Source organism: Oncorhynchus mykiss, chromosome 17, assembly GCF_057628025.1.
Source record: "Oncorhynchus mykiss isolate SJ-2025 chromosome 17, ASM5762802v1, whole genome shotgun sequence".
Classification (NCBI taxonomy): domain Eukaryota; kingdom Metazoa; phylum Chordata; class Actinopteri; order Salmoniformes; family Salmonidae; genus Oncorhynchus; species Oncorhynchus mykiss.
In genome coordinates this window covers 9156596-9169937 of record NC_143038.1, presented here as the reverse complement: position 1 = coordinate 9169937, position 13342 = coordinate 9156596, and the positions used below count along the sequence as shown (strand labels likewise).

Here is a 13342-nt window from a genome sequence, read left to right as displayed (position 1 = left end):
TCCCAACCTTTAGTCACCTGTCTTCATCTCCTCTCAGCCTAGAGGAGTAAAGGACTGAGGAGGATAGTAAACGACACACGGTGACTCAGGAGGCCGCTACCTGTAGAATATCAAAGTAAAACGAGTTAGAAGTAGACCATATTGAAGGACCTTATCACCTCCAGAAGTCTGTATTGTACTTTCTCCTTTGACGGTACATCCTACTACAGTAGAGGTCGACCGATTAATCTGAATGGCCGATTAATTAGGGCCGATTTCAAGTTTTCATAACAGTCGGAAATCTGTATTTTTGGGTGCCGATCCAAAAAATTTAACAAAACTTTACCTTTATTTAACTAGGCAAGTCAGTTAAGAACACATTCTTATTTTCAATGACGGCCTAGGAACGGTGGGTTAACTGCCTTGTTCAGGGGCAGAACGACAGATTTTCACCTTGTCAGCTCGGGGGATCCAATCTTGCAACCTTACAGTTAACTTGCACTCCACAAGGAGACTGTCTGTTACGCGAATGCAGTAAGCCAACGTAAGTTGCTAGCTAGCATTAAACTTATCTTATAAAAAACAATCAATCATAATCACTAGTTAACTACACATGGTTGATGATGTTACTAGATATTATCTAGCGTGTCCTGCGTTGCATATAATCTGACTGAGCATACAAGTATCTAAGTATCTGACTGAGCGGTGGTAGGCAGAAGCAGGCGCGTAAACATTCATTCAAACAGGACTTTTGTGCATTTTGCCAGCAGCTCTTCGTTGTGCGTCAAGCATTGCGCTGTTTATGACTTCAAGCCTATCAACTCCCGAGATGAGGCTGGTGTAACCGAAGTGAAATGGCTAGCTAGGTAGTGCGTGCTAATGGCGTTTCAAACGTCACTCGCTCTGAGCCTTCTAGTAGTTGTTCCCCTTGCTCTGCATGGGTAACGCTGCTTCGATGGTGGCTGTTGTCGTTGTGTTGCTGGTTCGAGCCCAGGGAGGAGCGAGGAGAGGGACGGAAGCTATACTGTTACACTGGCAATACTAAAGTGCCTATAAGAACATCCAATAGTCAAAGGTTAATGAAATACAAATGGTATAGAGGGAAATAGTCCTATAATTCCTATAATAACTACAACCTAAAACTTCTTACCGGGGAATATTGAAGACTCATGTTAAAAGGAACCACCAGCTTTCATATGTCCTCATGTTCTGAGCAAGGAACTGAAACGTTAGCTTTCTTACATAGCACATATTGCACTTTTACTTTCTTCTCCAACACTTTGTTTTTGCATTATTTAAACCAAATTGAACATGTTTCATTTACTTTAGGCTAAATAGATTTTATTGATGTATTATATTAATTAAGTTAAAATAAGTGTTCATTCAGTATTGTTGTAATTGTCATTATTACAAATAAATAAATAAAAATTGGCATCGGCTTTTTTTGGTTCTCCAATAATCGGTATCGGCGTTGAGAAATTATAATCGGTCGACCTCTGTACTACAGTCCATTGTACAGTATCCTGGTATCCACAGGTGACGGAGCAAATTATGTAGAGGGGTGTAGTGAGCCTATCTGCACTCCTAGTAGATGTGATTGCCTGCTAAGCCTGATCCCTCCCAGGTCCTGCTGCTGTCACCACACAGTACAGTTTCATCTACAGTAGGACGCATAGATATGGTGGACTTGCATCATATATCCCCAATAGAAGTTAGCATGTGGTTGTGGTTGCCTGCTAGGCTAGCCCTGATCCATCCCAGGTCTTGCTGACGTCACCACACAGGCATCCCAGGAATCCACACCTCCAGATGTTTCTATGTATGACTCATGATTCAGAGAGGAAGGTGGAGGGGGTGTGTGCACTGTTCAGTTCAGTGTAGGCTGGAGGATTAACTCTGGGCTTGTCATTCCAATTAGGAGCACAGTTCATCCCAGTCTCTTCCACTAGCAGACGCAGTAACGCTGCAGCTAGCTCGCACTGGTTTATTCATAACTAGTCTCTATAATGAATCTTTCCCCCCTACTTAGTGCAGAGAGAGAGAGATTCAGTTCAGGTTCACACACTGACTTATCTGGTACAGTGAGTGAATTACACACTTTGGCCTATATTAATAATGCTTATGAGAATTGTCTGTTCATAGAGATATCGTGGGAACAGAAACATCCTGCTATATGTCATTTTCGTCTGGTTATAACAAGTCATAATTCTTCTGTATTTAGGCCCTATATGTTATTATTATACAATAGTGTATTGTTGTGGTTGAGAGGAGCCATAGAGAGGGGAGTTGTGTGGCTCCCTCAGGGCCTTGTGGGCCAGACTTCTAACTAACAGAGTAAGAGAGAACGTAGGGATGTGGGGGAGGGAGAGCGGGAGCCATCCAGGTTTCAGTCTGTATGTTTACTCGATAATAAAGTCAATGTTCGGTCGAGACAAACCACAGATGTAGAGTTCTGGCATAGAGTCCTCGACTAACCTGTACCCTTGCACATTGACTCTGTACCGGTACCCCCTGTATATAGCCTCCACATTGACTCTGTACCGGTACCCCCTGTATATAGCCTCCACATTGACTCTGTACCGGTACCCCCTGTATATAGCCTCCACATTGACTCTGTACCGGTACCCCCTGTATATAGCCTCCACATTGACTCTGTACCGGTACCCCCTGTATATAGCCTCCACATTGACTCTGTACCGGTACCCCCTGTATATAGCCTCCACATTGACTCTGTACCGGTACCCCCTGTATATAGCCTCCACATTGACTCTGTACCGGTACCCCCTGTATATAGCCTCCACATTGACTCTGTACCGGTACCCCCTGTATATAGCCTCCACATTGACTCTGTACCGGTACCCCCTGTATATAGCCTCCACATTGACTCTGTACCGGTACCCCCTGTATATAGCCTCCACATTGACTCTGTACCGGTACCCCCTGTATATAGCCTCCACATTGACTCTGTACCGGTACCCCCTGTATATAGCCTCCACATTGACTCTGTACCGGTACCCCCTGTATATAGCCTCCACATTGACTCTGTACCGGTACCCCCTGTATATAGCCTCCACATTGACTCTGTACCGGTACCCCCTGTATATAGCCTCCACATTGACTCTGTACCGGTACCCCCTGTATATAGCCTCCACATTGACTCTGTACCGGTACCCCCTGTATATAGCCTCCACATTGACTCTGTACCGGTACCCCCTGTATATAGCCTCCACATTGACTCTGTACCGGTACCCCCTGTATATAGCCTCCACATTGACTCTGTACCGGTACCCCCTGTATATAGCCTCCACATTGACTCTGTACCGGTACCCCCTGTATATAGCCTCCACATTGACTCTGTACCGGTACCCCCTGTATATAGCCTCCACATTGACTCTGTACCGGTACCCCCTGTATATAGCCTCCACATTGACTCTGTACCGGTACCCCCTGTATATATCCTCCACATTGACTCTGTACCGGTACCCCCTGTATATATCCTCCACATTGACTCTGTACCGGTACCCCCTGTATATAGCCTCCACATTGACTCTGTACCGGTACCCCCTGTATATAGCCTCCACATTGACTCTGTACCGGTACCCCCTGTATATAGCCTCCACATTGACTCTGTACCGGTACCCCCTGTATATAGCCTCCACATTGACTCTGTACCGGTACCCCCTGTATATAGCCTCAACATTGACTCTGTACCGGTACCCCCTGTATATAGCCTCCACATTGACTCTGTACCGGTACCCCCTGTATATAGCCTCCACATTGACTCTGTACCGGTACCCCCTGTATATAGCCTCCACATTGACTCTGTACCGGTACCCCCTGTATATAGCCTCCACATTGACTCTGTACCGGTACCCCCTGTATATAGCCTCCACATTGACTCTGTACCGGTACCCCCTGTATATAGCCTCCACATTGACTCTGTACCGGTACCCCCTGTATATAGCCTCCACATTGACTCTGTACCGGTACCCCCTGTATATAGCCTCCACATTGACTCTGTACCGGTACCCCCTGTATATAGCCTCCACATTGACTCTGTACCGGTACCCCCTGTATATAGCCTCCACATTGACTCTGTACCGGTACCCCCTGTATATAGCCTCCACATTGACTCTGTACCGGTACCCCCTGTATATAGCCTCCACATTGACTCTGTACCGGTACCCCCTGTATATATCCTCCACATTGACTCTGTACCGGTACCCCCTGTATATAGCCTCCACATTGACTCTGTACCGGTACCCCCTGTATATAGCCTCCACATTGACTCTGTACCGGTACCCCCTGTATATAGCCTCCACATTGACTCTGTACCGGTACCCCCTGTATATAGCCTCCACATTGACTCTGTACCGGTACCCCCTGTATATAGCCTCCACATTGACTCTGTACCGGTACCCCCTGTATATAGCCTCCACATTGACTCTGTACCGGTACCCCCTGTATATAGCCTCCACATTGACTCTGTACCGGTACCCCCTGTATATAGCCTCCACATTGACTCTGTACCGGTACCCCCTGTATATATCCTCCACATTGACTCTGTACCGGTACCCCCTGTATATAGCCTCCACATTGACTCTGTACCGGTACCCCCTGTATATAGCCTCCACATTGACTCTGTACCGGTACCCCCTGTATATAGCCTCGTTATGTATATTTTTTGTTACTTTTTGATTGATTATATATATATATATATATATATATATATATATATATATATATTTTACTTTAGTTTATTTAATAAATATTTTCTTAACTCTTTCTTGAATTGCATTGTTGGTTAAGGGCTTGTAAGTAAGCATTTCACGGTAAGGTCTACCTACACTTGTTGTATTTGGCGCAAGTGACAAATACAATTTGATTTGATTAGAGAGCATATGGAACTCACCCATTGAGATCATCCCAATTCAGTCGGGTGTACTTGCCACACAATAGAAATCAATGTTTTAATATTGTCTGTCTTGATGAAAGACTGTTTAACCCTATCTAAAATGTATCCTTGATGCTGCTGTTCCCCCCATTCTCTTCACTCTGATGCTGTTTATTATTTGTGACTCCTAGCTATCCAGGAAGTCTCAGGAGTGTGTTGTTGAACTTAATTGGTTTTCTGTTGTAGAGCAGTACAATAGTAGAGGATTGGTTCTCCTGATCTCCCCCAATGTGTCAACGTGACCCGGACTCAGACAGAACACAGGACATATGTAATAGTCAATCATATTTAATAGTCAATCACTCCATTAAATCTTCATTCAAGTCAGGCCTCCCAGACAGCACATTGTGCATGCACAAAAACACACATACGCGCGCACACACAGACTGTGTGTCTCTGTGTTATTGTGCCTTGGGGTTGTCTTTGTCTGTGGTTAGGTCTTGCGTGTCTGTGTTTATCAGTGTACAGTATTTGATATTAGGTACAAGCATATAAAATGTATTTAACATAGTTACTTTATACAGGACTTCTGCCAAACTCCATTTGGCATTGTGTGTGTGTGTGTGTGCGCGTGCACACACACACACACATTGGGATGTGAAAGGCCTGTGCATCCACTTGTCACTGCTCTGTTGGCTACACTAGTTTCACACCTCATCACTGCGGAGTGAATTCAGCTTTCACAGGTGTCTAGTAGTGGGACACACAGCACGGTGCATGATGTAATAGCATGTAAGGGCCCTCCAGGGAGAGATTCTACCCTAATGGCTGGTCTGGGATCAGCTGTTACTACCTCTGCCATCTGTTATCATAAGGACGAACATGACAAGACCTGTCTTGGAACAGAACTGAGGCCATATTTACTACGTTGTGCAGCATACTGTGGCATAGGCCTATATCTGATTCTTCATGAACAGTGTTAATTCAACAAGACCGCCAACATGCCTTCACAGCAGGAAACCTTCCACCACGTGTCAAGTTCAACTAATCCTGCCCTCGGATGTATTAGCCTACTGACTCCAGGCCTTGGGATTATTGACAGGTGTCTAGCCCACTCACTGACTCAGCATGGGAGAGAGACGGTGAGTGATGGACAGGCTGGTGTGGAGAGCCACGGGCTCAGCTGGCGGTGTGTGTGTTATACTGTTGCAACTGCTGCCAAGGCCTTCAGTCTCTGTGGGCTTCTCTAGGGCATGTTTTTCTCCATCTGTCCATCTCTCTCTCCCTTGCTTTTTCACTTTCTTGCGCTCTCTCCCTCCCTCCATGTCTCTCCCTTCTCTCTCTCCTCCCTCTATGCCACAGTATGAGTTATTCAGATGGTTCACTGTTTATGGATATGAGCCACTTCACTACCAGACCTCGCTCTGTTTACATCCCAGGTGGGAATGTTTGTCCTTCAAACATCTCTCCCCGCCTTTCCTCTCCACGGGCCTTTCTCCCTCCTGCTATAAAAAAAGAAATAGTAACACAATAAAATAACAAGGCTATATACAAGGAGTTCCGGTACCGAGCCAATGTGCATGGGTACGAGGTAGTTGAGGTGATTTGAGGTATGTACAGTTGAAGTCGGAAGTTTACATACACTTAGGTTGGAGTCATTGAAACTTATTTTTCAACCTCTCCAAAGATTTCTTGTTAAAAAAATATAGTTTCGGCAAGTCAGTTGTGTCATGCACAAAGTAAATGTCCTAAGTACATTGTCCAACATTTGTTTACAGACAGATTATTTCACTTATAATTCACTGTATCACAATTCCAGTGGGTCAGAAGTTTACATACACTAAGTTGACTGTGCCTTTAAACAGCTTGGAAAATTCCATAAAATTATGTCATGGCTTTATAAGCTTCTGATAGGCTAATTGACATCATTTGAGTCAATTGGAGATGTACCTGTGGATGTATTTCAAGGCCTACCGTCAAACTCAGTGCCTCTTTGCTTGACATCATGGGAAAATCAAAAGAAATTAGCCAAGACCTCACAAAAAAATGTGTAGACCTCTATAAGTCTGGTTCATCCTTGGGAGCAATTTCCAAATGCCTGAAGGTACCATGTTCATCTGTACAAACAATAGTACGCAAGTATAAACACCATGGGACCACGCAGCCGTCATACCGCTCAGGAAGGAGACGCGTTCTGTCTCCTAGAGATGAACGTACTTTGGTGCGAAAAGTGCAAATCAATCCCAGAACAACACCAAAGGACCTTGTGAAGATGCTGGAGGAAAGAGGTACAAAAGTATCTATATCCACAGTAAAACGAGTCCTATATCGACATAACCTGAAAGGCCGCTCAGCAAGGAAGAAGCCACTGCTCCAAACCGCCATTAAAAAGCCTGACTACGGTTTGCAACTGCACATGGGGACAAAGATCGTACTTGTTGGAGAAATGTCCTCTGGTCTGATGAAACGTATATAGAACTGTTTGGCCATAATGACCAACGTTATGTTTGGAGGAAAAAGGGGGATGCTTGCCATCCGAAGAACACCATCCCAACCGTGAAGCACGGGGCTAGCAGCATCATGTTGTGGGGGTGCTTTGCTGCAGGAGGGACTGGTGCACTTCACAAAATAGATGGCATCATGAGGGAGGAAAATTAAAGCAACATCTCAAGATATCAGTCAGAGTTGAAGTTTGGTCACAAATGGGTCTTCCAAATGAACAAGGACCCCAAGCATACTTCCAAAGTTGTGGCAAAATGGCCTAAGGACAACAAAGTCAAGGTATTGGAGTGGCCATCACAAAGCCCTGACATCAATCCCATAGAAAATTTGTGGGCAGAACTGACAAAGCATGTGCGAGCAAGGAGGCCCACAAACCTGAGTCAGTTACACCAGCTCTGTCTGGAGGAATGGGACAAAATTCACCCAACTTATTGTGGGAAGCTTGTGGAAGGCTACCCAAAACGTTTGACCTAAGTTAAACAATTTAAAGGCAATGCTACCAAATACTAATTGAGTGTATGTAAACTTCTGACCCACTGGGAATGTGATGAAAGAAATAAAAGCTGAAATAAATCATTCTCTCTTACTATTATTCTGACATTTCACATTCTTAAAATAAGGTGGTGATCCTAACTAACCTAAGACACAGAATTTTTACTATGAATAAATGTCAGGAGTTGTGAATAACTGAGTTTAAATGTATTTGGCTAAGGTGTATGTAAACTTCCGACTTCAACTGTAGGTAGTGGTAAACGTGACTAGGCAATCAGGATAGATAATAAACACATTAGCAGAGTGTGAAAGTGTGTTTGTGGCAGCAATTTGCGTGCGTGTGTGTTTGTGTGTGTCAGTGTAGTATGTGTGTGTAGAGTCCAGTGAGTGTGCAACAAAAAATAAGGGGGTCAATGCAAGTAGTCCATGTAGTCATTTGATGAACTGTTCAGCAGTCTTATGACTTGGGTGTAGGGTTGCGCGATATGGCCAAAATCTCATATCCCGATATAGGTAATTTCATATCCCGATAATGATACATAACATGATACATTCTGTAAATTCAATGAATAAATAGTTTGTATAAAATGACCACATGTGAAGGCCTATTTCTTATTACATGTTGAATTAAACTCAACAATAAAAGGTTCTTACTTATTTGATTATTTATCCTTTTATTTCGAAACTTTGTGCAAATGTTCAATTAAGCATGTAACAAAATATAAAATATTAATATATAAAATCTAAAAAGGTAAATATAAAACACTTAATATAGTTGCAAACAAAATTAATATTGTCCTAAAATATATATATATTTGGGGTGTGACGCCCTGACCTTAGTGATCCTTTTTTTGTCTCTATTTGGTTTGGTCAGGGTGTGATTTGGGGTGGGTATTATTTGTATTTCTATGTTTGGCCGGGTAGGATTCTCAATCAGGGACAGCTGTCTATCGTTGTCTCTGATTGAGAACCATACTTAGGTAGGCTTTTTTCCCACCTGTCTTGGTGGGAAGTTAACTTTTGTTTGTGGCACATAGCCCTTAACCTGTCTAGGACTGGGAGCGGACCCCCCCCACCCCCGCAAGTGAAAGTGCAGGGCGCCAAATTCAAAACAACTAAAATCTCATAATTAAAATTCCTCTTGCATACAAGTATTTTACACAATTTTAAAGATAAAATTCTCGTTAATCCAGCCACAGTGTCTGATTTCAAAAAGGATTTACAGCGAAAGCACCACAAACGATTATGTTAGGTCACCACCAAGCCACAGAAAAACACATTTTTCCAGCCAAAGATGGGAGTCACAAAACGCAGAAATAGAGATAAAATGAATCACTAACCTTTGATGATCTTCATCAGATGACACTCATAGGACTTCATTTTACACAATACATGTATGTTTTGTTTGATAAATTTCATATTTATATAAAAAAATCAAAGTTTACATTGGTGCGTTATGTTCAGTAGTTCTAAAACATGTGGTAATTGTGCAGAGAGCCACATCAATTTACAAAAAACACTCATAATAAACATTGATTAAGATACGACTATAATACATGGAACTTTAGATAAACCTCTCCTTAATGCAACCGCTGTGTCAGATTTAAAAAAAACTTTACGGCGAAAGCAAACCATGCAATAATCTGAGTACAGCCTTTAGACAACAAAGCAGCCAAAAATATACCCGCCATATTGGGTAGTCAACATTACTCAGAAATAGCATTTTAAATATTCACTTACCTTTGATCTTCATCAGAATGCACTCCCAGGAATCTGAGTTCCACCATAAATGTTTGATTTGTTCGATAATGTTATGTCCAAATATCTTCTTTTGTTAGGGCGTTTGGTAAACAAATCCAAAAGCGCGTTCAGGTCGCGTCGGACGAAAAGTTCAAAAAGTTCCGTTACAGCCTGTAGAAACATGCCGAACTAAGTATGGAATCAATCTTTAGGATGTTTTTAACATAAAACTTCATTAATGTTCCAACCGGACAATTCCTTTGTCTGTACAAATGAAGTGGAGCGTAGCTACCTTTCACATGAGCGCGCCAGACCGAGGCTGTGGCACTCTGCCAGACCACTCACTCAAAGAGCTCTTATGAGCCCCTCCTTTAGAGTAGAATCCTCAAAACAGGTTCTAAATACTGACGACATCTAGTGGAAGCCTTGGGAAGTGAAACATAACTAATATGCCACTGTATCTTCAATGGGGGCTGAGTGGAAAAACTACAAACCTCAGATTTCCCACTTCCTGGTTGGATTTTTTTCTCAGGTTTTTGCCTGCCATATGAGTTCTGTTATACTCACAGACATCATTCAAACAGTTTTAGAAACAGAGTGTTTTCTATCCAAATGTACTAATTATATTCATATTCTAGCTTTTACGGCTGAGTAGCAGGCAGCTTAATTTGGGCACGTTTTTCATCCAAGCTATCCAATACTGCCCCTTACCCCAAAGAAGTTAAGATTCACGGTTGTTTTTGTATTGTTTATTGTTTTTGTCGGCGTCGTCCTAATAAGAAGGAATATGTACGCTCACCACTCTGCGCTTTGGTCTACTTCTTTCAACGGCCGTGACAGGGGGGCTTGCCTGTTTTGCATTTTATTTTGGCATTAATAAGTGTCACATATCAATTTGCATTTGGTACCTTGGGTCGAGTGTTAGCACCAACTCACGAAACCCCCGTTTCTCAAGCATGTGAATTGGGGCCTTGTCTTTGCAGATATAAGTTGTAACCGCAGCTGTTATCTCCTTCCATCTCCGTAATTCTTTGCCATATGGTCTGCCGCGGGCATAAGCCTCTTGCAACGTCTGTTTTGAGCACTCAACTGTACTTTTTTGGGTCTCATCCGTAGAGACTCTCCGCACTGTTTCACATGATTCTTCTGTATGTGGTAAAAGAGGTTAGTGGTGTTTTGAGCCTGTTTTTGGGACCAGCCTGCGGCATATTTTGCAGAGAACAGTTTTCTGGTCCGTGTCAGACTTTTCATACCCAAACCACATCCATGCGACCTAAGTTCTTGAGTGGACCTTCAATGCTGCAGAACTGTTTTGGTACCCTTCCCCAGATTTGCGCCTCGAAACAATCGTGTCTCGGAGCTCTACGGACTATTCCTTCAACCTCATGGCTCAGTTTTTTCTCTGACATGCACTGTCAACTGTGGGACCTTATATAGACAGGTTTGAGCTTTTCCAAATCATGTCCGATCAATTGAATTTACCACTGGTGGACTCTAATCAAGTTGTAGAAACATCTCAAGGATGATCAATGGAAACAGGATGCACCCGAGCTCAATTTCAAGTCTCATAGCAAAGGGTCTGAATACTTATGTAAATAAAGTATTTCTGATTTTTTTATTTGTAATAAATTTGCAAAAAATATAAACCTGATTTCGCTTTGTCATTATGGGGTATTGTGTGTAGATTGATGAGGGATGATTTATTTTTATCCATTTTACAATAAGGCTGTAATGTAACAAAATGTGGAATTAAGTTAAGGGGTCTGAGTACTTTCCAAAGGCACTATACCTAGGGTTTACATAACGGAACATCACTCTCCTCTGACGTGCTGAACTATGCTTTTTAAACACGATGGGGAAGCTAGGGAGAGATGGAAGGAGAAAGCGGCAGGATAATTTTCTAGACTTCCCACTCCCTCCCTCCCTCTCCTTTCCTCCTTCCCTTCATCTGTCAGGCCTTATCTGAGCTGGGTCAGGATGAGTTATGTAGTCGCGCTAGAGCCTCTCTTGTCTGTTTTCTCTCGCTCTCTCCCTCCACCTATCTCTTTTTCTCAGTACCTCTGTTATTATGCCCTCTGGTCATATTTTCTTTCACACACAATGAGCACATAGAACTGCTCTCCTCTCTCTCTGATGTTCAGTCTCTAGACCGACCCTTCCTAAATGAATGTTTACAATTACACACTCTTGCTCTCTCTCCCTCTCGCTTTTTGACTCTCTTTCCTGCTCTCTCTCTCTTTCTCAAAGACCAGGATGCTGTGCAGGGTAGAGATCTGTCACACTCTCTCTTTTTTTCTTCTTTCCGTCTGTCTAAGGGCTCACGTTCTTTTCTCCTCTCTCGACCAGGCAGTCTTTTCCCTCTCAAGTTCCCCTGTAGTTTCCTTTTTCTCTCTCTTCCCTTTTGAAGAGGGAAGTTGGCGGTGTGTTTGAGCAGGGAGAGATAAAGCAGTGCTCTAGGGGGAGACTTTCAGAGAGAAAGGTAGGAAGGGAGGGAGCAAGAGGAGGAGGGTGATGGCGAGCGAAGAGGCGATGGGGGAGCGGTCGGAAGACAGCGGTCACCCTGACACAGCGGTAGGGTTCAAAGGGCCTGTATGTACTTTGCTGTACTGTCTGTGTGTTGCTGTAGTGGGTGTTTGTGCCTTCTTTCCCATGGCTGTGGGTCTGTCTGTTTGTGTCCGTCAGTCTGTCCGTCCAATATGTGTTTAATTTTGTGTCTTGGTACATTCAATTCACAAGTGTCTGTATTTTTGAGTTTCTGGGTCTCTCTTGTTTATGTCAGTTTGCCTTACAGGCAGCTGTTCACTTCCTTTATTGTCTGCTTACTATTCTTTCCCTCCATGTCCACTACTTCTCATAATGTTTTTAAATTGCTTTCTATTTTCTGTCTCTAGCTGAATGACTGGTCTATTTCTCCTCTTGTCTGGGTCTCTCTCTCCTCTTTGTCCTCCTGGCTACATTTGTTTTGTCCTCCGTCTGTCTCGTTCTGTCCTCTCTCTCTCTCTCTCTCTCTCTATGTCACATTGGCCCAGCTGTGCGTCATCTGCCTCTCTCTTCCTGTCCCCCTCGTGCTGTTTCTCTTTGTTTGTGTTTGCTTTCCACTTCCCCTCTCTCTTTCACTCTGCATGCTCCCTCTTTCTCTCTCTGGCCACTCGTCCTACAGACAGTATCTGTCTCTTTCTTTCACACTGCTTGTCCTGGCTCCCTCTCTTTCTCTTGCATTCTGTGTTCCCTCTGTCTCTACTTATCCTAGAATCTTTTATCTCACTAATCTCGCTCTCTCATGGTCCTCTACTAGTCTGGCTGCCTTTCTCTGTCTCTCTCTTCCTTCATCTCTCTCTCTCTCTCTCTCTCTCTCTCTCTCTCTCTCTCATTACTGCAGGGCTGGAGCCACTGAGATACATACAGGCAGTAAAGCTGCAGGTGTGCGTTCTCTTTCGCACTTGTGCCCTGCCTCCCTCCGTCTCTTTCTCCAAGCCCTGGGGATGACATGTTCTTTCCACTTGTTTTCCCTGTCTCTCAACGTCTCCTCCGTCTGTCTTCTCATCCAGTTTATACGTGGTAACTGGTTATTCCCTGCTGTTGCAAGTAGGCGAACAGAAAGATGTGACCATGTTGCACTTGATGAGAGGGAAGTAGATTAGGCGTACTAAGTTAGTACAGAAACCCTATTTCAAAAATAAAAAAAAACCTGCATACGCACACTTAAAAAGATGAGAGGCCTGTAAGTTTCATCAT

General features: G+C 43.5%; 1 protein-coding gene across 2 annotated transcripts in view; it reads left to right on the top strand.

Annotated features, from left to right (window-relative positions):
- LOC110495121 (serine/threonine-protein kinase N1) overlaps positions 1-13342 on the top strand; it is a 56796-nt gene that overhangs the window by 23444 nt on the left and 20010 nt on the right. The window contains exon 1 of one of the 2 annotated variants that reach the window (XM_036949553.2): positions 11596-12178. The exons of the other annotated variant lie outside the window; for it this stretch is intronic. Coding sequence (XP_036805448.2) covers positions 12119-12178 — 60 coding nt within the window. The 5' untranslated portion in view covers positions 11596-12118. Of the gene's footprint in view, positions 1-11595; positions 12179-13342 lie in introns of those variants that run through there. 2 annotated transcript variants of the gene reach the window in all.